Genomic DNA, 23,943 nt, shown 5'->3' with positions numbered 1-23,943 from the left:
GCCCGCACAATTCCTTTCCTGCACTTGCATTCTCGTATTGCCAGCTACGGGCCGTTACACACTCAAAGTAGCCCTTCCTAGACGTAAGTCATGAGAGAGAGGCTCAATTCCCTGTGCAGTAATACATGCTTTTCCAACTGCTCCTCAAAAGCTGAAAGTACAAAACGTAGTCATTAATTTTCCAATAAAACGTATGATACATTTTCTCAGAGTATATGCAAGTATTAATGAGGTGCCCAACTATGTACGTGTAAATTATCAAAGCACTCGTGGGCCATCACGGGCTGAACAAATAAGTTCTTCACTTCATCATTTCTTCAAGATTACTTCTTCCTGGAGACTAAAGTGGTCACACAAAGAACAAGCTGACGCGCAGCAATAAAGGCAATCAATGTCCTTTTATCTAGATATATGAAAGATAAGACATCTTCACTCAAAAAGTATTTTTGAACTCTTAGAGTGTGATGTGTATTATTTTATAATTCACAAAGGGACTTTAGAGACAGTTGTTTGATATAACAATAGCTCTGTGAAGTGTTACTTACTTCCAGAGTAACACTTGGGGGAAGGAAGAGACTCAGAGGGATTAAGGTGAAAACCCAGGGTCTTTGCTTTCAAACGTATCCATGCAGCCATCCATCCATCCAGGTATCTACCCACCCACCCAGGCAGCCAGCACTTACTGGGGATCTACTCTTGCCCTGGGCACTATACAGGTATTCAAGATTCAAGGAAAGCAGACTTAGTTTCTTCCCATAAGTAGCTCACAAGGGCAAGTACGGAGTTCTAAGGGGTCACAAAGTAGCAGTACTCAATCCAAACATAGGCGTAATAAAAGAGACAACTTTCTAGAGTTAGGAAGTACACTTGGTTGTCTAGTGTAGATAATTAAGGCAATGCCATAACTAAGTCCTCAAGGACAAACCCGGTGTTCTCTTCATACCACTATGCCTTCCCCTACTCACCAAAGTTAAACCAGGCTAACAAAAAATAGACCTGATGATAGTATTTGTTCCAGAAGATAAACAACTGCACAGGAAGTCCCAGCAGCAAGGCTGTCTTTGACACCTATACAAAGTCTGAAAATAAGGTAAGTGAAGTATAAGTGTCGCAGGGCACAGGTAGGAACTCCATTAGGATTCACATGTGACAAAGAATTGCAGAACAGCGGAAGTTCCCTGCTGTGATGAGCAGAAAAACTCATTCCTGGGAGATGAGCCTGGAGAGCCCTGGAGCCAGGATCCATTTGGTCCAAAGGCATGAAGTAGACACATGGCGTGGGAAAGGGGACAGAGGCCGGAGCTGCTGCCCAAAGGCCTTTTCTAAGAAAATAATGGAAGACGCCAGCTCCATGCTATGAGAATAAAGGCTATCCTTCCCTATATGTTTCGGAAGTTATATAAATGCCCTTATCACTGAAGCAACCAAGATTTCCAGTGGCCTTTCATTAAGGGTAAAACATCCCCCAAATACGGCTGCTGTTTATACTGCAGCTGTAGAATATGTCCTGCGGCCCTCTACTTTCTCCTAAATGAATAATGCTATCCAGATTTAACATTTTTTTCATTTTTGAATCCCAAACTTCCTTTTAAAATCCCAATCTTTTTAAAACCATGGAAAAACACTTTGAGAGTCTTACGGTTTCAAACCATCTTTAGTCAAAAAAGAAAACTGAGTAAAGGTCTTTTAAGGAAATCAAGGACAGTGTAAAATTTTAACACACACACACACACACACACACACATACAAAGCTGGTTTCTCACTCTTTATTTTTAGTGATAATTTCACAAAATGAGAAAGGTACCTAGTTTCCCACTGCTTTGGGTCACTAAACAGAGGATCTGGACATTCATGGATGGAACCTTTAAAGTTTGGACCATTTGAAAGCAAACCCTGTCCAAGTTCTAAATCATGGTAATAAATTAGAATCATTAATAATATTATAGTCACATCATACTGGTCTCTATGGGTTATTAATAAGAAAGTTTGATTATGTACTTCCTTTTTAAAGCTACTTAAGCAAAGTTTTTCTACAATCCTCTTTTTAACACAACCTAATAGGGTTGACAGTACAGGGAATATAAATTTGCAGGAGCTTTCGGCCCTACACTTTGAAAGAGAAAATGTTACTCTGCACCTGTATTCCCACCATCTGCTGTCTCCCCGTGAGTAAAAGTCTGTACCCCAAAAGCCTGATAGGAAGCAGTTCTATACATGCGCCTTCATTTGGTCTTCACTTCAGTCCTTCGAGGAAGCTAGGACTCCCCATTTTACAGACAAAGAAATTGAGGCTCGGAGGCTACCTCACGCAGCCTTCATACAACTGCTCTGTCATTGTTCCTGAGACACAAACTGGTTTTGCAACTCACTGAATGGGACCTCTGTGGGAAGTGCAGGGGTTTGCTAACACCAAGTGTGTTCTCTCCCCTCAGATGTCTGAAGGGCACACGCATCTTCCGAGAGATGGAAAGTCATCAGCTTTAGGAGAAAATGCCAGGTTTTAAAGTGAAGCTTGTTAGAGAGGGAGCTATCACAGATTATTAATTTAGCCTTCTCTCCCAGTGAGTGTTTGATGTAAATGGCAAGGGTTCAAAGGTCAAAGAGGAAGAAGTATGTGCTTTAATTTCTCCCCCCTAGAGGTGCATGAGTGTTTTCTATTAACAAAAACCCTGTAGCCAACAAATCCTGGGCTAGGATCAAACAACCCCTCCATCTTTTAAGTTATAACATCACAGGGAGGCATTGCAAGAGGAAACCAGGCCCAGGCAGACCTGCACTACCAGGGAGAAGGCTGCTCTACCCTTTGGGAATTTGAAAAGCATCTTTCTTTTTGCTGAAATTGCTTAGTGGCAGACAAAAATGTCCCCAAATAGTCATTCTTGATCTATAGATAGGGACTAGGTTGGGAAAAAAAAAAAAAAAAAAACAAGAAGTGGGCAGGGGCTGAAACAGAGCCATTTGTCCCTGAAGAACCAACCCCTTTGGCCAAAGCTTTTAGGAACAGACATTTAAGCAGCAAGCTGAGTCTGTTGAGCTTTGTCTGAGTTGAATGAAAATAGACAATATTTAACCTCTATTACAGTACACAGTACATAGCTAACACTCAATCCAATAGTAGGTAATATTATACAGCCCTCTCTTTCCCCCAGACATGAATGTCGGAGAATCGTCCTACTTCATTTCTCACCCCTATCCACCTAAGACCCTCACTACTGCTTAAAACCCAGAAGTGAGGGGTGGAGTGTTAACTTCTGAACCCCAGCAACGAATCCCTTCACAACGCAAAGGCTACCACTTCGTGAGACCTCTGACATCAGGCTTCGTGCCAGGTAGTCTCCCAGACTTTCTTATAACCCTACAACCATGAATGTACCCGATTCTCACAGCGAGAAACCTGAAGCTTTGAAGGACAGTGAGAGGGCTTCCATGAAAAATCTGAGTTCCTCAAAACAGGCTTTTTTGTGAGTTGGCCTGGGTACTGGCCGCGCTTTTATAACCGCTTTGGGTGACCGTTGTTTCAATCAACAGACTTTGAAATGAGTTTTGGAAGCCAGAGTGTTGTAAACTGAGGATAGCTGGAAGCATTCGGCTTTCTTGTCACCTTTCAGGAAGGCCTCTGTACTCTTTAAAAATGGCTTCTTTTTCTTTTTCTTTTTTTCTGCAGCACATCCCCAAAGCCTCCAAGAAGGTAAGCATTCGCATTTCCTAACAGGACAGTCCTAGGAGACTGGAGAATGAGGTGAGTCTCAGAAAGCTCAGTTAGAAAAAAGAAATAAAAATCCAAGTTAAGGGTTTATAGGAAACACACAGAAGAAGAATAAAGCATGGTAATTGTTTACAGGCCACTTGTGAGTCTTTGGAAAATGCCATAAACAAGAAATGTGGCTTGCAAGAGACTAGCTTAAAGGGCTTATCCCTCAGAATCTCTCAGTCTGTGACCCCTCCGCATCCATCCAGCAGAAGGCTTGATCACTGCATGTGCATAACCTCCCGGAATGACCCTGGTCCCCCACTGCTCCCAGGCTGCTTCCTCATCTCCCCAGGAGGATGTCTGCTCCAGGAAAGCAGGACTGTACTCTGCCGACGACTCTCTCCAGCGTCTCCAAGAATGCTAACGAGCAGCAGACATTCACGTGTGTGAGCTGAGAGGTTACTATGTCACCATTTACTTAACTGTCCTGGTTAAATTGTTTAGATACAAGAATCATTTCTAAAATTTTAAAGAAGTTATATAGCCATGCGACTGTTTTAAGAAAGAGTATTTTTACAGAATTCTAATGTGATCATAAAACTAAGAAGAAACAGTCCAATATCTATCTCTACAGTTTTGATCTTAGTCTTGTAACTAAGAGAACCAGTGTATAAAAATAAAATTCTAATGAAATGAAAGATACCAAAAATTACAGAATGAGGCGCGCTGCTTGGTAGCTTGTGTGTACACTGTCAGTGCGTCAAAAGAATGGCTGCAGGGACAATAACGGCCATGGTTGCAGGCTTCCCACCTCTTGATTCAATGGCAGATATTATGAGAAATGGCACCACATACCTTTACTTCAATAACCTATGAATGTGCTAAGTGGAAATTGTGTAATATTCAAGTCCTGAACTCTTGAATCAAGATCGAATAGACACATTTTTGGAGGATAAACTAAATAAAGATATTTATCATACTCTACCTTCTTGCTAATATTTTATTATGTCAAAATGAGATTCCCTCAGCAATGAATTCTTGTGAACTTTGTCCAAAATACATGGTAATTATTTTTGTAACTACAAATCTCACATAAATCATTTATTGAAATCCAATAAAATGTGTATTTATGTTCATATGAAAAGGCGCTAACCATTATTTAGTTTTAGTCACTAAATGAACTAAATGCAAGTTGTTTAATAATCACACTGTAACGCAGCAATTCTCTTTATGACTTTTTGAAACGTCATCATGAACCAGACACAGACAAGCCAAAGAATTAGGGATGGACAAATGGAGATTGACCGAAAAACTAAAATTTGCAAAACACAAGTTATAAGGTATCTCCCATCGGGTGCTTAGAAACATAATTCTGACTGAAACGTGTTATGTGAAGAAACATATTATGTTATTAGGATGCATCTCTAATAACAGGTTTCTAAAATATAAACTCCACTAGTGTGGGTAATTCCAAACCATAATCATCTCACATAAAGCTAAAATTATATTTTAATATATAAATTGTTAGAAATCCTCTACACTAATTGATTTGGATTCTCCACTAAGCAAACAGAGTAAGCAGTCCCAGATTACTATGCTAACATAACACCATCAAGTACTTCCTATGTTTCATGCAGGAGCTCAGTAAATAGTTAAAATTTTAAAGGGGGGGAGGGAGAGTCCAACAAAACTAAGAGACTTGCCAAGATGATCTAAACCATTCCCATATTCTCCTGCATGGAATGATGACAGTGATAACTGTAGTGAACGTCTATCTGTGTGACCGTCCTGCTGCCCACATCACTAGCCTGAGCACCAGGCATGAGATGTGGGTGGCATCAGCCCGTGCCCGGCTCTAGCAGTAACTCCTGATTGGCACAAACTAATGTAATCCCATCCTCCCGCATCCCACTCACTGCGGTCAAGTCCAAACAGGGCGAGCCCAAGACATCCTCCAATGAGTGGAAGAGGGTGGTACCCTCTTCTGAAGAGTACAGGATGCCCCTGAGTGGTCTAGAATCACTGCACTCACTTTACCACGGGCAAAACCAGCCTGAGAATTAACTACTATCTGGAGGGTGAAAGAGGCCCGAGTTAACGGGGAGAAAACATGGAGCCAGGGCTCTGATCAAACCATGTCTGCAGCTCACCCACACTATCTGGAAACCTTTAAGTTACTGAAGCCAACAAACTCTCTTTACCCTTTAAGGCAGTTTCAGGTGGGGTAAGTTGTTTCTTGCAATTCAACACATCCTATAACAACGATGATGACAATGAATCTGACACATGTTGTGACCCTTAACAACCACCCAGGGTAGACAATTTTTCTATTTATAAAGTGAGAAAATGGAGGTTATGAAGAGGAAAGAACTTGTCAAAAGTTATACTGCTGGTAAACTAAGTCTTAACTGCCTTTAATCCAACAGCTCAGCAGAGAGTATCTATGAAGGTAATCAGTGTTGTCTCGTATTTTCTATATTGACCAGTCTTATTTTCCTGAGTCTTTATTCTATTGCAGCTGTCCTACCTTCTTTCAAATTATAGCCTTGACCCAGTGGGCCCTTGTCGATGTGCATACAAATAATACAATTTCATATTTAAATGAAATCATAAAGGTCAACATAGAGAAGAAATACCTCCATTACTCTCTCCACCTCCACCCACACCCCATGTAATGAGGGTCCCCAATACCCAGGGGGGATATTTCCAAAGCAAAAGTCAACCAGGTCATTCTTGTGCCTAAAATCCTCCAAATGCTTCCCATTTCAGTCAGAATAAAAGTCAAACTCTGGTCTCCACAGTGACCGTATCCTTTCTCATCTTCCCCCACCCCCGCCCTCCTCGGTGCCCTCTCCCAGCCCCCTCGCCTCACACACCCAGGCCCTCCCCATCCCAGGCCCTCCCCATCCCAGGCCCTCTCCATCCCAGGCCCTCTCCATCCCAGGCCCTCTCCATCCCAGGCCCTCCCCATCTCAGGCCCTCCCCATCCCAGGCCCTCCCCATCCCAGGCCCTCCCCATCCCAGGCCCTCCGGTGGCTCCTCCTCCTTCCCCCAGTGCCTCTCAACACTGTTCATGCCGCGGCTCAGCTCCAGGAGCAGCGCCCCCACGCCCAGGAGGCCTCCTTCGGACAGCACGTTAACCTGTATTACCTCGGTCATAGAACTAAGCAGGTTCCAATGTTATATTTAATTTCTGCATATTGAAATATCTGCCTCCCTGTTTTAGAATGTAGGCCCCTCGAAGGCACGGACTCTGTTCTCTTATCACTGTACCCTCACACACAGAGTAGTTTAGAGAGAAGTCCAATCAGTGGTTACTAACAGACCGACTAAATCTAAAAAGCCACACTAACCAAAACTAAGTGTTGGCCACGTTCACCAAAACTTTTCTTTTTTAAGAGGGGGAATGGAGCAAGAAAGAGAGGGAAACATCAATGTGTGGTTGCCTCTCACGTGGTCCCCACTGGGGGACCTGGCCTGCAACCCAGGCATGTGCCCTGACCAGGAATTGAACCGGCAACACTTTGATTCACAGCTTGTGCTCAATCCACTGAGCTACACCAGCCAGGGATAACCAAAACTTATCAAAAATGCTTTGTTTTGAGCTGAAAACAAGAACTGCAAAATCCACAACTTTCTCAGAGATTCTGGTCTATCCTGGATTACACTTTATTCTTTCTAAGCCTGGCATTATTAAGTAATGAAAGCAAATTTCTTGTGAGAACAATGTCACTTAAAAAAATACTTAAGAGTAGTAGTATTTGGCACTCCTAAGGAAAATAAAATGTACATCTGAATAAAAAAACACCTCTCAGAACTCAACAATAAACAGCGCAGACAAACTTCTGGGGCGTTACGGGAATGTTATATAACAGAATGGTGGTGATCACTGCACAAATCTACAAACTTAATAAAATCAATAGTAAGGAAACAACCCAATTTAAAGACGGGCAAAGATTTTGACATTTCACCAAAAAAAATACATGTATAATGTATATATAGGAACGGCAAACAGGCACATGAAAAAACACTCGGCACCATTAGTTGTTAGGGAAACGTCTGTTAAACCCGCAATGAGATACCACTTGGCACACTTTGCAATGGCTAACATTAGAATGACCGGCTGACCCCGGTCCGGTGAGGGCGTGGTGCTGTCAGGACCCCCACACACCGCTGGCGGGAAGTCCGAACGGTACCGCCCCTCTGGAAAGCAGACTGGCGGTTTCTTACAAAGTCCAGCACACACTTAACTTATGACACAGCAACCCCAGCCCTAGAGATGGGAAAGCATACGTTCCAACAAAAACTTGTCCGTGAATAAACATATAGGAATGTTTATGGTAGATTTATGACCTCACAAAATTCCAAATGGTTTTCAGTTGGTGAATGGATAAACAAACTGTGGTACACCCACACAATGGAATTCTACTCAGCAGTAGAGGGAAATGAACTATTGATACGCACAGTATAGCTGAATCTCAAATGCATTATGCTACATTTAAAAAGCCAGACTCAAAATGCATACCATAATGCATCCATTTACACCCCATTCTGGCCAAGGTAAAATTGCAGAGCTAGAGACGATTTCCAGGAGTTCCAGGTGAGGGGTGAGGGAACTTACTACAGAGTGTGGGGGGGCTGATGAAACGGTCATGTGTTCTCACTGCGGCGACAGTTACATGGCTGTGCATTTACAACAACTCAGGAACTCCATACCCAAGGGAGTGCATGTTCAAACTTATTAGGATGGCTATTATTTTACAGAATGCGAGGGTTGGCAACAAGAGTGTAGAGAAATTAGAATTTTTGTCCACTGTTGATAAGAATATAAAATGGTGCAGCCATTATGGAAAAAAGCATGACTGTCCCTCAAAAAAATTACACATAGAATTATCCCACGATACAGTCATCCCACTTCTTGGAATTTTGGGTGTAGATCCAAAAGAACTGAAAGCAGGGACTCAAATATTTGTGCTACCCATGTTTACAGTAGCAGTAGTGACAGTACTCAATTGATGGAAGCAACCCAAGTGTCCATCGATGGATGGATGGACAGATAACATATGTACATACAATGGACTCTTATTCAGCCTTAACAAGTAAATTCTGATTCATGCTATAACATGCGTGAATGTTGAAGATACGGTAAGTGAAGTCAGTCAGTCACAAAAGGACAAATATACAATTCCACTTATGTGGGATTCCACTTATGTGTGTAGAGACAGAATGTGGTTTCCAAGGGCTGGGGGGAGGGTAAGTGAAGAGCTGGGTGCAGTGGGCCCAGGGTTTCCGTCTGAGAAGATGAAAGAGTTCCGGAGACGGCGGCCCGACAATGTAGACACGCTGGATGCCACAGAACCGTGCATTTCAAAGAAGGTTACAATAGAAAACTGTATGTTGTGAATAATTTACCACAATTTTTTAAAAGAATGAAAAGATAATGTGTGATACACCTCACAAAATCTGGTTCTAAAATTTCAAAGCCACATTAAAAAAGTGATCTTTTTTTTTTAAAGTGATTTTGCTATTTGTCGGGAGGGAAAAAAAAGAGTACATTTTACTGTATATAAACCTATCCATCAATCAATTGATCTATCAGTGCACTTCAGTGGGGGGAAGTACAGCTGAGTCATCACTGCAAGAGTTCATTAGAGGCACAACTCAGACATACTGCAGGTTCAGTCCTGACCACTAACAATAAAGCGAACATCACAATAAAGCAAGCTGCATGATTTTGGGGGTTTTCCAATGCACATAAAAGTTATGTTTACACTACACTGTAGTCCACTAAGCATTACGTGTATGCATTAATTTAAAAATACTTTAAAAAAGCAATGTGTATGCATTAATTTTAAAAATTATTGCTAAAAAATGCTAACCATCAACTGAATGTGTTGGGAAATGGCACCCAGACTTGCTCAGTGTGGGGCTGCCACAACCCTTCATTTGTAAAAAATTCGATGCCTGCAAAGTGCAACAAAGTACAATAAAAAAGGTATTCCTGTACTGTATTCAGAGTTGGCTCTAGAAGTTTGGTTGGGTTGTTTTTGGTGGGGTTTTTTGGCCAAGAAACAGAAAAATAACATGCAACGCATGAATTGTTTAAAATTCTAGATACAGAACAATAAAGCTACATTTTAACACTTTTATTTTCCGCCCTGGCTGGTGTGGCTCAGTGGATGGGGTGCCGGCCTGCGAACCAGATGGTTGCGGTTCCGTTCCTGGTCAGGGCACATGCCTGGCCAGGTCCCCAGTAGGGGGTGCTCAAGAGGCAACCACACAGAGAGAGAGATGTTTCTCTCTCTCTCTTTTTCCCTCCCTTCCCTTCTGTCTAAAAATAAACAAAATCTTTTTAAAAAATAAATAATATTTTTTCTTCATGATATATTTTAAGGAAGCCGTAGTTTCCCTTCTCTCTCTCTACTGGAAGAGAGAGAAACAACTGGCCTGCACAGACATTCCAACTTCCAGACTTGTCTACAGATCCAGGGTCTTTGACCAGCATGGTCACCCTTCTATGGGTCCTTATCAGTAAGGGCGTGACCAAAAGAGTTATTAGAAAACAACTATACTTGCACTCATTAGGAATAAGAACCCAAATTCCTCCCTTGCGCCACCCTCCTGCTGTTCATGCTAGTCAGCTGACCAGCTTTCTTTCAGTTCTTCAGGCATGCCAAAGTCCTGCCTTTCCAGGCAGGCTCGTCCCTCTGTTGGAATGCTCGTCCCTCTGTTGGAACGCTCCTTTCCCCAACCCTTGCCTGATTCTCCCTTTTTCCTTCTGCTAGTCCCCGATTCCTCCCCGACTGGCCCCTCCTCCTGTTAGCCCTCCACATCCGCCCCTGATTAACTCCTCCCCCCATCACTTCCTCAGATCCCCCCCATGCCACCTGGTACAGAGCTGTCAATCCCACTCGGCCTTGTCCAACTGAGTGAGTCTCAGTGCCAAGCACCATTCCACTGGAAAACAGCCGTGAACAAAGTTACTGGGGCAGGTATGTGCCTGGAGTGTTGGAAGGACAGTGTCTCTGTGTGGGGGAAGGGTGGGAGCCAGGTGAGAGAGCGGGAGAGAAGCCACAAAGGTATCAGGGGCCAGATCATATCTGGCTGTGAAGGCCACTGTAATCTGGGGTTTTACTTGAAGTCAGATGGGAACCTTTAGTGAATTTTAAGCAGAGAAGTAACATATCTGACATATTTTTAAAGGCTCTCCCTGGTACTCTGTCCTTATTTCCTTCATAAAACTACTCAAAATCTGTAATGTATATTTATTCATATGTTTATTCCTTTAATGTCTATTTCCCCTAGTAGGTGGTGTGCTCCATAAGAATAGGGATCATGTCTCTTTTAATTAATCACAGACTCAAATTCAAGAATGTGCTCATACAGTATGTGCTCAATAAACATTTGCTAAGCAAATTAACCAATGAATTTAACCTCTAGGATAAAGGAGCTCTAAGCACACAATTTGCAAGTATACGCACATTTTTCCATTGTTTTATATTCCTAAATGTCCTCAATATAAATCCAACTTCCTCTAATATGAAAAAATTAAACATCAGAAGCACCTAATACTTGGAGTTCTAATGTGCCTGATACACTGCTAGACACTTTCACTCATCTTAAACATTTTAACTTTTTAGTAGCAAGTAAAGGCTCAAGACAATTCACTAGAGTAATGAAATTGACACATGAAACAGTAGTAAAAGTTTGCTATAATAACTTCTAGAGAGTTACGCAGTCTGTTGTTTAAAGATGGACACACCATTTCTGTAGTCCAGACATTTTTGAGTCCTCACCATGTGCCAGAGATAGTGCTGACCATACCAGGCCCACAAATGAATAAATCTGGGATCTTTCTTATGGGAGTTCATGCTCTAATAGCTCTCAACCATACGAAGCTTTATTGTCTGCAACTCTTGCCCACAGTTACTATCTGAATATACACATATGCAAATGAAATTATCCAAGCCTCTTTGATGGCCACCTGAATTTACACTATCTCTAAGCATCTCAACCCACAGCAAATAAAATTGCTTCACAACAACACTGAGTCTAGTCCCCTTCCAAGGCTATGGAGGGGCAAATATCTGTTTCATGTAGGGTCACTGATAGCAACTCTGGATCCAAAAGCCAACAATGCTGAAAACCTCAGTTCTCCCAGCTTTCTCCAAACCTGCCCAAGGCAGCAACAAACCAGTGACAGTTTCCTAGGGAGGGAGCAGAAGCAGCAGCAGAGCAAAAAACTGGTTCTCCTACTCCTACACTGGCCAAGGGCAGCTCTCATTCAGAGCATGCTACCCAAGACAAGCGCAGCACCCACACTTCAGCACCTCCTGTTTCTGGACTGCCAGGAGACGCACTGGCTTTGGAGAAAGCCAGTCAACAAACATGCGCGGAATTAGGACGAATGAGTCCAGTACGCTGGTAGGGGCCAGCAAAGCTCCATGAAGTTTCATCTGAGTTAGCAAATGATTGAGGATGGACAAAAAACCCCAACAGGCCTTTCTATACCTCTTATTTCCTAGAGATAAATGTGATGATCACAGTAAAACTTTTAAGACTATCTACGTAGGCCAAGACCAAACCATGGCAAATGCGCCTAATCTGGGAAGCTAAGAATATCTACAGAATGCACATATTCCACCGATAAGGCCGTAAGAGTATCCTCGTACCATTTATAAATATTATAGCCCACATTGGGGAGGTGATGTCCTTCAAAATTTCCCCTTCAATTCCTATTGTGGTTACACGTAGCCCAGTAATTCTCAAGTTTTATGGCTTCCCTGTGATTTCTTTTCTAGATAGAGCCCTCCCTTTATTTTCAAGTGACACAGAAATAGAAAGACCATTTTCAGTTTGTTATTATTTTATATGTGGAGTCGGAGCAGATCGATGCATCTGTACTTCAGTGTACTGATGGACCATTAATTTCTGGCCCTTCCTCCTTTTAATTAATTTTTAAAAAAGAAAGTTGGCCATCATATACTAGGCTCGGTTTGTCTTGTTTCCTTAACATGCGCCTTATCAGCTCTGCCACAGCTGAAGTGATTTCAAATTGCTTCATGACACACTTGGATTTTCTCCCCCTAATAATTCCTCCTTCCTGCCCGTGACTGGCAGGCTTCTTCCACACCGCAGTAATGCAGGACAGCTAATTATCTACCAATCCACCTTGCTACTCCGCACTTGGCAACTTTTATCTGCACAGGACAGCTGCACTCTCCCTGTTTGAAGTAAAATGTCAGTCTCTGCTAATGCAACAAGACTTACATCACTAATGATGTCTCCACACTTTGAAGAAGCAACTCAAAGCCTAATTAAAAATTCAGATTCGTTCTCCCTGGCTTGCTGGTTTTCGCTGCCCTTCCACCAGGGCTTGGAGTGGCTTTTAAAATACTCCATGCAAAAAAAAAAAAAAAGAAAGAAAATTTCAGGAAATATCCAAGGGGAATCGAGAAAAAAATGCCGCCGTCTTGGTCTTTTTGACAGAGTCTTTAAAATAACTGTTATGGTTGGAAGAGAAACAAACATTATCACATACAACAGATAAGAATTTCCTCGACTGGCTTCCACCCTACAGTCCCAATAAAGCACACAATTTCCAGGGAAACGATGGACCAAGCCAGCCACTCTCCAGTCGTCGATCCACTGCAGTATTTAGGTATTGGAACTTTTCTAATGGTAATTAATTCAGAAATTATTTAACCATGTAAACGTACAGTAGGGGAAATTTCTTTTGGACTCAGAAGAGAGCAAAGTAACAAGCCATTCACATGACATCATCACACCTTGTTTCAGTATCAAGTCACACAACCCTCCCAAAGTAGTAACACTATTTAATTTCTGAAGGAGAAGGAAGAGAAAGAACAAACTTACTTCTTACTCCTGGGGACTGTAAATGACAATGGAGAGAGATGCAGGTCCTGAAATTCAATCTAGAACTTTGCCTGAAAATTACAGGTAGAGTTTCCTTCTGTGGCTTTTACAAACACCACACACACACACACACACACACAGACACACACACACACACATACACACACACACACAACCACTGTTCCTCCCCAACATTTTTTCTTTTTATTTGGTACCTTTGTAATAAAAAATCAATTGTGGTGGTACAAGTTCACAATTATAAATAACTGTTGACCATTTACATGTGCTCTTTTGAAAAATATCTAAAAACACTATAGTAAGTCTGAGAACTTTTGTATTTCTTCAGTGGCTCACTGACTTCTAGGTATTTAAGTAACAACTTTTTTTAAAATTTTCACCAGAGGACATTTTGGTTTTTTTAGAGAGAGGAAGGGAGAGAAGCATCCCTTCCGTGGCACCCAGACCGGGGACCATATGTGTCTGGACCTGGAATGAACCCACAACCTGGGTATGTGACCTGCCTGGAAATCGCACCCACAACCTGTAGTTTATGGGATGATGCTCCAACTACTGAGACATACTGGCCAGGGCAGTAACAGCTTAACTTAAAAACAAAACAAAAGAAAAAGCCCCAGTCAGCTGCCAAATGAGACTATTAGAGCTTTAAGTTTTCAACCATAATATAACTAAGCCAGACTTTTTTTTTCCAGAAGAGGAATGTAAAGGTTCCTAATTAAGTCAAGTTTTCTTTCCGTTTTAAGGTGACCTTCCTTTGGAAAAATGGAGCTCCCACAGTATTGTGAAAAGGGTCAAAGCAAGAATCCTGAGACTAACTTGAATTCTAAGTCTACCGCTTACTGCTGGTATGACATCCAGGCGGCCAATTTCCCACAGGGCCTGTTTCATCTGTAAAATAAGGGAAGTCGATCTGACTTTCTCTCCAGTCCTTCCCAGTTCCCATGGCACCCAGTGATCTGTGGACCTGAGAGGTCAAGAAGAAAAGGCATGCCAAGAGCGGCCCTGCTGAGCCTGGATTTGTACAAGCCATGAGGGCAGACCACAAGACCGCAGTGGGAAGCTGGCCAGCCAGCCAGTCTGTGAGCCAGAGGCAGGAAGACCACAAAGCAGGCCCTCCTGAACTGAGCTCGGGGAGGCAGAGTCCAGATATGGGTCAGGCTCTGGCTGCTGGTGGCTGCTGATGGGGCCTGAATCCCAATCCTTCAGCTGAGTGACAGGTACCAAGCTTTCTCCAGATTTCCATGTCCTCTCTCCCAAGAGACACATCTCCAAATACAAGCAGCAGCTAGTTCCCAATTCAAAAGGTGGTAACCTAATGCCAGCCATGTTGAAACAAAGGGGAGAACCTGGTTAAGAAAAGCGGGCATGGGAAGAGAGAGAAATAGGGTTCTGACTACATTGTTTGAGCCCTAATCCAACCCTGCCCCCAAATCTACCCTGGACTGTTCAATCACATAAGGCGGTAGGTTGCTTTCGCCTTCAAGATAATAAAAATTGGGTGTTCTATTACCTGCCATGTAAGTTGCAACTGACGTGAAGGATCCAAGGATCCCATGATGTGACCTCTTTTGTGCCCACTCTTCCCTGTAGTGCCCTAAACTCCAAACCTTAATACTATCTTTCCATTCCTCAAAGGTGCCAGTACAAAGGAGACTTCTGAGAACTCCATTCTTTGACTAACCAACTCCGATTCATTCCACCTTTTCCAGGAGGATTTTCAGAATCCCCTTCCACCCCACCGAAAGGTCAACACACTTTCTCTAAGCACCCAGAACCTCCTCCCTCATAACCGTCACTGCATCGGAAATTAACGATGGTGGATACCTCAGGCCAATCATGGCTGCTCAGTGTTTCTCTGGTGAAAGGCACTATTTCTTTAAGTAACTCTGATGACACTCAACTTCCAAAGCAATCCAATTTAGAATTCCATCAGAATGTTTTCCTTTCTATTACACAGAAACTTGCTTCCCCACGACCTTACACACAAGCACTGATTTTTACCTCCTGGGATGCACTGAACAGTTCTAATCTAGTCACTGTGAATTGATATCGGGCCTCTGGCCCGATGCAGCCTGCAGACATGTTTCATTTGGCCCCCAAAATCTGAATAGTTGCCAACCTGTTAAGAATCAAGAGATTTCGTCTAAAAACCAGATATCCAGCTTCTCCTGAAAAAACAGAGGCATGAGGCAACACTGGACCCACCCTGACCGTGGCAACCATTGGAGGCACTGAGTAGCATCTGCCTGCCGTCAGCCTGGCCCGGGCACTCCTGAAAAACAGTGTGTCCGGTCTTTACTGACCCTCGCCTGGCCCCCATCACTCACTTTGCCTAACTGACCCCTGTAAATGCTCAGTTCAGTGACACTCAGTATAATCCAGGTCCCATATTCTAGAATTTCTTCTATACTGGCTTGACCTATACACACTGGGGAGCCCCCCGATCAGATGTGAGCTCTCAGAGATGTGGACGTCCTGCACTCTGCCTCCCTTCAGCCTCCAGTCCTGCAAAATGAGGCACCCAGTGAATATCTGCTGACTGGCTGGTTATTAGACAAGTACGCATGCAGTCTGGCTTCTCCTCTCCCACCCTCTCCTTTCCCACCTACCGTGTATCTTGCCTTGTGCCTTTCTCACTCTTTCCTCCTCTCGAAGGGGGAGAGAACAGGCAGTAGAAGACATGGCCCACACTGCACGGCCCTGAGCAGAACGCCAGGCCTCAAAACGAGGGCCGCGTGGCGTGTACAAGGGAGAATAAACGGGTTCCAGAGGAGCTTCCCAATGAAGCTTGGGTATTACTTCTAGAAGGCTCAAGAGGCTGCTCAGCAAAAATACTCACCATTTGTAAAAGGCTGGGGACTCAGTAGTGATGGCTTTGCTCGAGCATATTATCATATAAAAACCTAAGTATACACCCTCCAAAATATTTGTATTTACATGTGGATTGCAAATTCTACATGCTGGTGTACCAATATTATGTATAGTATAAAGCATTTAAACTACAGAAATTAACTAAGAATGTCATAAAATGTTATGGCTGAAATGATGCGGTATCTGGAATTAGCTTCGAAATAATCAGGGGGCGGGAAAGAGTGGGCAGAGGCAGAAAGGAAACCAGCCTGACCATGAGCTGACACGGTTGAGGCTGAGTAAGACACAGGGGCATTTTAATGCTATGCTCTTTACTTTTGTGTGTGTGTGTGTTTTTTCAAATCTTTGTAATACAAAACTTTAAGTAAATAACCATGAATAGCAGGTCTAATATTTTCTTCATAAACCCCAAAGGATGGTTTTGCACCACATCCTTGAGGCCGGCGCACCACACTTTTGTAACCCCCGGGACAGAGGGCTGACAACACTGAAATATGCAGGTTGTAAAAATTAGATTTCGGATTCATTCAGGCTTGGGAGCTGTATGTTTGTTGCCTTCCAGGTTCTCTGCCCTGGCACTAAACAGGCTGTCCCATATTTACTTCTGTTTACTGACTGTTCCTATGTTATTCCTTGTGCTAACCCCTTTTAAAATATATTCCTTTCCACTCACCAAATGAAGCACTAAAACACGCAAGTTCAGAGCCATTTAGTTAACACAAAAGTTACGCAGTTAAAACCAGCTGAGTCAGAACGACTGTCCCCAAATGTCAACTGTAACTGAAAAATAAATTTGTTTAAACTGTTGCCCCTTCCTATTTTGAATTTCCACACACGTTTACACCAGGTCCAAACAGATCCGAAATAAATCCCACTGCACGTAATCCCAACATGCCAGAGTTCTGCAAGGTTCCTGCCTGCTCATCCACTTAAGCTCAAGGAAGGAACTCCTCAAGCAGCGACCAGAAATAGCACCAAGTTTAAAGTGTGAAGCCCTCTCCTTCCCTTCCCCCCTACCCCTCCAGACTCAAGTATGATTGGCATGAAAAACATTAAGCACAGGCGAGGATGCCAACTATAAGACAGGTATTAGTGGAGAGGAAGTGAAGGAAGTCCTAAGCACAACAGGGATAGTCCATCCAAAATCTTCAACATGCTATTTTGTTGGGTTCATTCTCACAAAGTTCAACTCAGAGTCATCCATCAATGGTCAATTTTCTTCTACTCCAAATATTCACTTTCGGAAGAGAACAGGTCAGCAGGTTTTCCATGAGGGCTTATAGTGGATACAAGGCATAGAATCAAACCATTTTATTTGCAAATACAGGTGATTTCTCACCTCTAAAACATTATATATTATCTAAGTATACATTCAAAGCATCCTCAAACATGCCGTTCCTGGTAATGATGGACACTATTTAAGGGAAGATATGAGCCTTACCAGAGCATCGCTGCACACCAGCACACAGTAATAGTTGAGCCACTTGGATGTTTACATCCAGTAACCACACAAGCTCTAGGGGTGATGGAACCAAGACATGAGGCCATATAAAGAGGTACAGGTGTCACAGCCATGCCCTATTTAGGCATTCAAAATACACCAACTACCTTGTCCAGTACCATCAACAGGAATTAGAAATGTCTGATGAACTACTGATTTGGTTACCCTTCAGTTTGGAGGTGGCGGCTGCTGCTGCTGCTTTCAGAATTGGCCCGTGTGTATCGACAGTTCACTGAACAGGCTGAAGGAGGAAGAGCCACCTTTTGTGACCCCACCAGATGGACTGGGGCAGCCATCATCTGGACTCCAACAGTGCCCCGTTCCTCTCTCTACCATGGCACTAACCCACTGCATTCTACCACCTCTCTGCCTCTCACTAACCCCTGCATCATCAAACCTGTTTTTGCATGTCTCCATCATCAGCTGAGACCTTAAGGGTGAATAAGAACCAGGCCTTATTCACCTTCCCTATCCAGCTTAGTCTAACCAGAGGCCCTTCACAGAGCCGAAAACCCCTCCCCCAAAGTTTGCTGAACATTTGTTGCAAAAATGAACAATGAATTTAGGCAACGCTGTTCAATTGCATAGAAACCGAGCCTCCCTTTCACTTTCAGCTGCAGCCATTATTTACAACCTTGCTCCACATTTTCAGCCAACACCTCACCCCAGTCCAGCCCAGCCCTTCAGTTCCTGAAATCACATCTGTCCTGGCTGCCACTCTTTCTTCAATTTGACTCGAAGCTCTAGTTTTTGCTCCTGGCATTTCTTCTGCCTCTACTAGAAGGACCCCTAACTCCTTCCAGGCCACATACAGCAGCTGTCTGACCAACCTGCTGGTGTGTCTGCCAAGTTCACAGTGACTATGGCCGGCCCCACAGAGCTGTGTTAGAGCGAACTTCAAGGAGGGCACGCTGGCCGCGTGCCAGGCTCTCGCTGTTAGGAAGCCTGTATTGTCATATAATGTTAAATGGGCCTTATAAGTGCCTGGTGAAATGGCTCCCAGAGCCAGATATGCCTTCTAACAAGCAGGCATTGTTACTTCACCAGTTTACCTGCGCAATCTTGCCTCCTCCTCCAGATTGTAAATGTAAGGAGCTGTGCTGGAATACCCCCTCCCCTAAACACCCAGCACAGTGCTCTGTGCACAGTAAACATTCAATGAATATTTCTCAGTTTAAGAAAAACCACATCCATCAACATTTCTCAGTTCCAGCTTCACATTAACGGGTGCCTTCACATGCACTCTTTCCATTACATCTACAGAGCAAATCTCTGGGAAGAATTATCATTCCCAAATTTGCAGATGAAGATCATGCAACTTAAAGTGTCAAAGCTGGAACCCAGTATAGAGTTCTTTCCCCTCCACCCTGCAGCTTGATAAAAACTTGTTGCATGAATGAATAAGCAAAAGCAAGTTGTGTCTCCCTGGACACAGCCACTCTCTGTTCCCTAGACCACGATCTAGATGGTTTTACTGCACCAGACCCCCAAGGAGACGATGATTAGGTTTTTGACTTTTGCCCATGATGTATGATGCCCTCTGCCGGGGGGGGGGGGGGTAAATATTCAGTGACAGCTTTCCCAGGGCACTGGCAAAATCAGTTGGTGCAAATTATTTCAAGATTTTTTAAAAGTGTCTCCATTACTACAACGCAGCAACAACCACAACAAAAAGAGCAAGCAGCCTCCAGGAGAAAACCTTTCCAAGAAAATCTTTAAGATGGAACACTTTTCAGACTGCCTCCTCTATCAGTGGGCACAAAACCTGTGTCATGGGAAACTCCAGTGCTGAAAGAAGGCTGGGTTTTTTTTGTTTGTTTGTTTGTTTGTTTGTCTGGTGGTTCCCCCCCCCCAAAAAAAAATTACCACTTGCAACCTCCTGTGAGCAGTATGTGTTGCCATTTGAAATGCTGGAACAGGCCTTGTTTCAGGACTGACTTTGCAATTTCTCAAAATTAAAAAAATGCCTTTGCAGAATTTCAGCCACAACAGTGCAAATGAAAAAGTCTGAAAATAGGCTCTTTACATATATGCTGACTTTGAAAGTTTTTCATCAAGTAACATGCTGTCCTGAAAGGTCTGCATGAGCTGGAAATGCTAAGGCCAAATGAAAGAAGTCGATCCCTTCACTAAGGAAGGACATTTTTCCTCCTGCAAAGGGACACAACCTTTCCCCAGCCCTCTCATTAAGTCCGACCTGCTCACCTTAGCGTCCACATGAGCCTTCCTACCTCTGAACAACACTTGGCTCTACCGCTATAAAATTCAACATTCCACGAGGGAGGACCATATGATCTGTACTTTAGGTAACTAGCCCCACAAAATTTCAGGCCCACTGGACAAGTTCCTGAAGATTACAGAGGAAAATATGAGGCTCACAATCTTTGTTCTAAGGGTCAAAAACCTAATCTGCCTTAGACTGGATTTTACAAGTACTTCCATCCACCCCCACACCCCCTCAAAAATCTGGCACTCGAACAAAATTCAGAAGAGACCCCCCCCCCATTTTCCCAGGCGAAGGCAAGTGGCAGATCAATGTACAGCCCAAGAAGAGGAATTTAAATATTAAATACAGTATGTGTTTCTCCTTTCAAAAAAGGAGAGAAGCCACTTCACATTTTGCCGGACAAAACCCTGTCCCCTAGGAGGCCAGCTTCTACAATGAGGTTGCAAAGGTGTTAGAAAGAGGCCAGTTGGGAGGAGATAAAGGGCCATTTGGGCACAAACCCCCCACCGACCAGAGCTTTTTTCTGAAGTGTCTCCTTTTCAACAGGGAAGCCTTTTAAAACTACATTTGCTTTGGATCCCTACCTGAATGACAATGTGTTAGGATCCGATTTCACCTTTTGTCAAGGATCGGGTGAGAAACAGAAAAACTGCTGTCAGTATCTTAGAGAAAGCAAACCCTTAGCTTAAATGGGGAGGGAAAAAAAATCCTGGTGTCCCTTGTCCAGCCCTAGTGATGAGGTGAAGGTGACAAATGCCTACTAATCTTACAAGCAAAGTCCCAAACAGCAACATATTAAATTCCTTTTATTAAAAGAGGTGTCTCTATGCAAAACTACAATTGTTTGTGCTCTGAGTAGAAACATGCACCGCTGGGGGAAAAAGTCCTGGTTTTTTATCCTAACATTTTGGTTCTATTTCCTCTAAAAGTCACTTCACTCCTAAGAACTCTGTCAACAGTCATCAGAAATCACAAAGTGCATATGGAAAAAATTATAACTGGATCTAACCCTGAAAGATGTGCATGGAAAAGGACAGTTAAGTGAGGTAACTTAAAAGCTTGTCTATTATTCTTCAGAGGAAGAAGAATCTGACTCTACTGCATTTCATGGCCGGATGTCTGCAAATAAATACTGTACAGAATTATCTTTCCAGCAAACCAACCACTCTTCGATTTCACCTCAGTGTTAAAGAAAAATCCTAATCGTCTTCTACTTTAGTGTAAAAGGTCTGTGTTAGTTGCTTTACAAAAACTGCACCATCCTGGGAGGAGCCTGGGGAGGTCATGGGGGGGGGCAGTGTTAAAAAAAAGACGTCAGAAACCTGAATCCCACCGAAGCAACTCAAAACACGTCTCCCTCCTGGTAGGAGGTGGACTAGTGGTCACAGTAAAATCGAATTCTGAAAGCTATTCCAAGAACACATTCCTGAAAACTTCTTTCTTTCGAAGACCACATTCATCTTCATTATTGTTAGAAGGCATAAGAGAATGAGGTTGTTTTCCCAAAGAATGGTACATATAGCAAAGGTTTCAGACTTCTGAGGTCATCTCAACCTCTCCTAATCCAGGGGGCCTTTCGGACCTAGTAGGTTAAAATACCGGCAGATACAATCTCCAGGTGGTTGCTGTTTAGCCATTTTTACTACTGCTGGTTTTAGTAACATCTTCAGGATTCCTAATTAGCCCCGCTCTTTTTTTTTTTTTTGAAGCCCCCTTCTTCTCCTAGGGAAGAGCGAGACGGTAAACAAACTACAGAAATAGGAACCTTATTCACTGTGCTCCCCTTCCCGCCCCGCCCCCCAAAAAGGCATACACAAAACAAAACAAAAATCGTACAGCGGACAGCGCTCAATGGACAATGGCAACAGCAACAACAACAAAAACTCTCCCACACAAGACAAGAGTAGAGAATCTACCAGGAATATACCAAACCATCCCTTCCCCCAATGCACCCGGACGCGGACAAGGAGCGCGGAGCCCGCTCCCGAGCCGCTCTCCGCCGGGACCCAGGTGGCCCAGAGGCAGCTGCTGGTGCCTTCCCTCTCGGCATCCATGAATGAGCCTCGGTCCGAAGGGACACGAGGAGGCGGTGAGAGGGTAGGCTAGGGGCTTCGGAAAATCGTCCCAGCCAGACGGGGCCGTCTGCCCCGGGATGGGTACACAAAGAGGGAAGGGGAGTTTGTAGGGGCCGTGGGGTAAAAACAAGACCGCGGGGGAGATTAGAACAAATTAGGGAAGGAGATGCGAGGGAACTGGAGAAACCTTGCCGAGTTGAAGGCGCTGGGCGGGAAGGAAAGTGGGTTCCGTGCAGAGATCAGGGGCTTCTGCAGAGGGGTAGGGTACCTGAGTGCTACGAAGAGTTGGTGTGCAGCTGGGGGTGGGGGGATCCTGTGCAGAGAACACAGGTATCCGGTGGAAAGCGTGTGGGGGGTGGTCTGTGCATGCCAGTGAGGTCGGTGTACGGTCAAGGGGACCTGTGCTGGGAACGAGAATCTGCGCAAGAGACACCGAGTACCTGGCAAGTTGGGGGGCGCAATGGGAGCCACTTACTTGCATGGTGACGACCCCCAGCTCCTCGGCCGCCAGCCTCCTCATCTGGCTCGCCAGTACTTGTGCCTCGTCCAGAATGGAGAAGTCGGCGTTGGCCACCGCGCCCAGGAACCCGCACGCGACTAGGCAGAACAGCCAGAGGGACGGCCGCCGCGCTCCGGCCCCGGCCCGGCCGGGCTTGCCTCCGCAGCGGCGGGCCCGGGCCGCTGCCCCCGCCGTCTCCTCTTCCTCCGGCTCACGGGCCATGCTGCCTCCCCCCACTCCCCGCCAACGGGCTCCAGGCGCCGGAAAGCGGGGAGAGAGCCCGGGAGGTGCACCCAGGGCCCGCTCGGCGCACCCCGCAAAACTTTCTTCCCCTAGTGCAGACTCCTCTCCGCGCCGCTGCGGCTTCCAAACTTAGGGGGCGCCCGGCTACAGCGCGGGAGCGCGGGCGGCCACCATCGCCGGGCTCCTGGGGCCGGCGGGAGAGGAAGCAGCGCCCGAGCGGTCTCCGGGACCCGGGCAGGGCCCCCACGGCGCTGCGGACGTCTCGAAACGCGGCGGCGCCCGCACCGGGGTACGCTGGCCGCGCGGCCGCGGGGCTGACAGGCGGAGCGCAAGCTGGGAGCCGCCGAGCTTTCGCTTCCCGGAGTCTCGGCGCAGGGAGGCGAGGGCGGCCGGCGGCACCCAGCGGAGGCGGAGCAGCGACCCGGCTGCGTGGACTGGGGCAGCCACCCGAACGAGGACGGAGAGGGGGAGGCTTGTGGGATAAAAAATAATAATAATAACTGAAAGAAAGAAAGAAAGCGGTGGGGGAAAAGGGAGGTGTCTAGTGCCACCACGCTGCGCTTCAGCTCCGCGTACTTCCCGGCTTGGCCGCTGCCTCGGCTGCGGTGATTTATGGAACAAGCGAGAGAGGCGGGGAAATTCCCCCAGTGGCCCCTCCTCTCTTTCCCTCGCTCCCGCCCCAGAACTGGCCCCGGAGACGCCCGGTGCAGCAGAGCAAGGCTGTCTTCTCTGGTACCAGCCCTGCCACGGCTGGGGTCACTTGGGCCCTCTGGTTGCCGGGGACTGTGCCCCACCCCAGCTCTCGCCGCCTCTACCAACGCGAGTGACTCCGGGATCCCACCCGTTCAAGGTTCCATCCATAGAAAGTCCCTTAAGTTTTAGGACGTTGGCTTTCTGCCTGGCAGAGATTTGGGAAGGGGGGGACTGCCGTTTAAGCGTCCA

At 45.0% G+C, this 23,943-nt stretch overlaps 1 protein-coding gene across 1 annotated transcript in view; it reads right to left on the bottom strand.

The window, feature by feature from the left end:
- Positions 1–23,567, bottom strand: part of CACHD1 (cache domain containing 1) — a 212,687-nt gene extending 189,120 nt beyond the window's left edge. The window contains exon 1 of the mRNA XM_037136252.2: positions 22,735–23,567. Within this exon, the coding sequence (XP_036992147.2) occupies positions 22,735–22,980 (246 nt within the window). The 5' untranslated portion in view covers positions 22,981–23,567. The remainder of the gene's footprint in view (positions 1–22,734) is intronic.
- Between the last annotated feature and the right edge of the window lie 376 nt (positions 23,568–23,943).

The sequence above is a fragment of the Artibeus jamaicensis genome, unplaced genomic scaffold (assembly GCF_021234435.1).
Source record: "Artibeus jamaicensis isolate MK-2021 breed Jamaican fruit bat unplaced genomic scaffold, CSHL_Jam_final scaffold_1019, whole genome shotgun sequence".
Classification (NCBI taxonomy): domain Eukaryota; kingdom Metazoa; phylum Chordata; class Mammalia; order Chiroptera; family Phyllostomidae; genus Artibeus; species Artibeus jamaicensis.
This window is presented reverse-complemented; position numbering and strand designations above follow the sequence as displayed.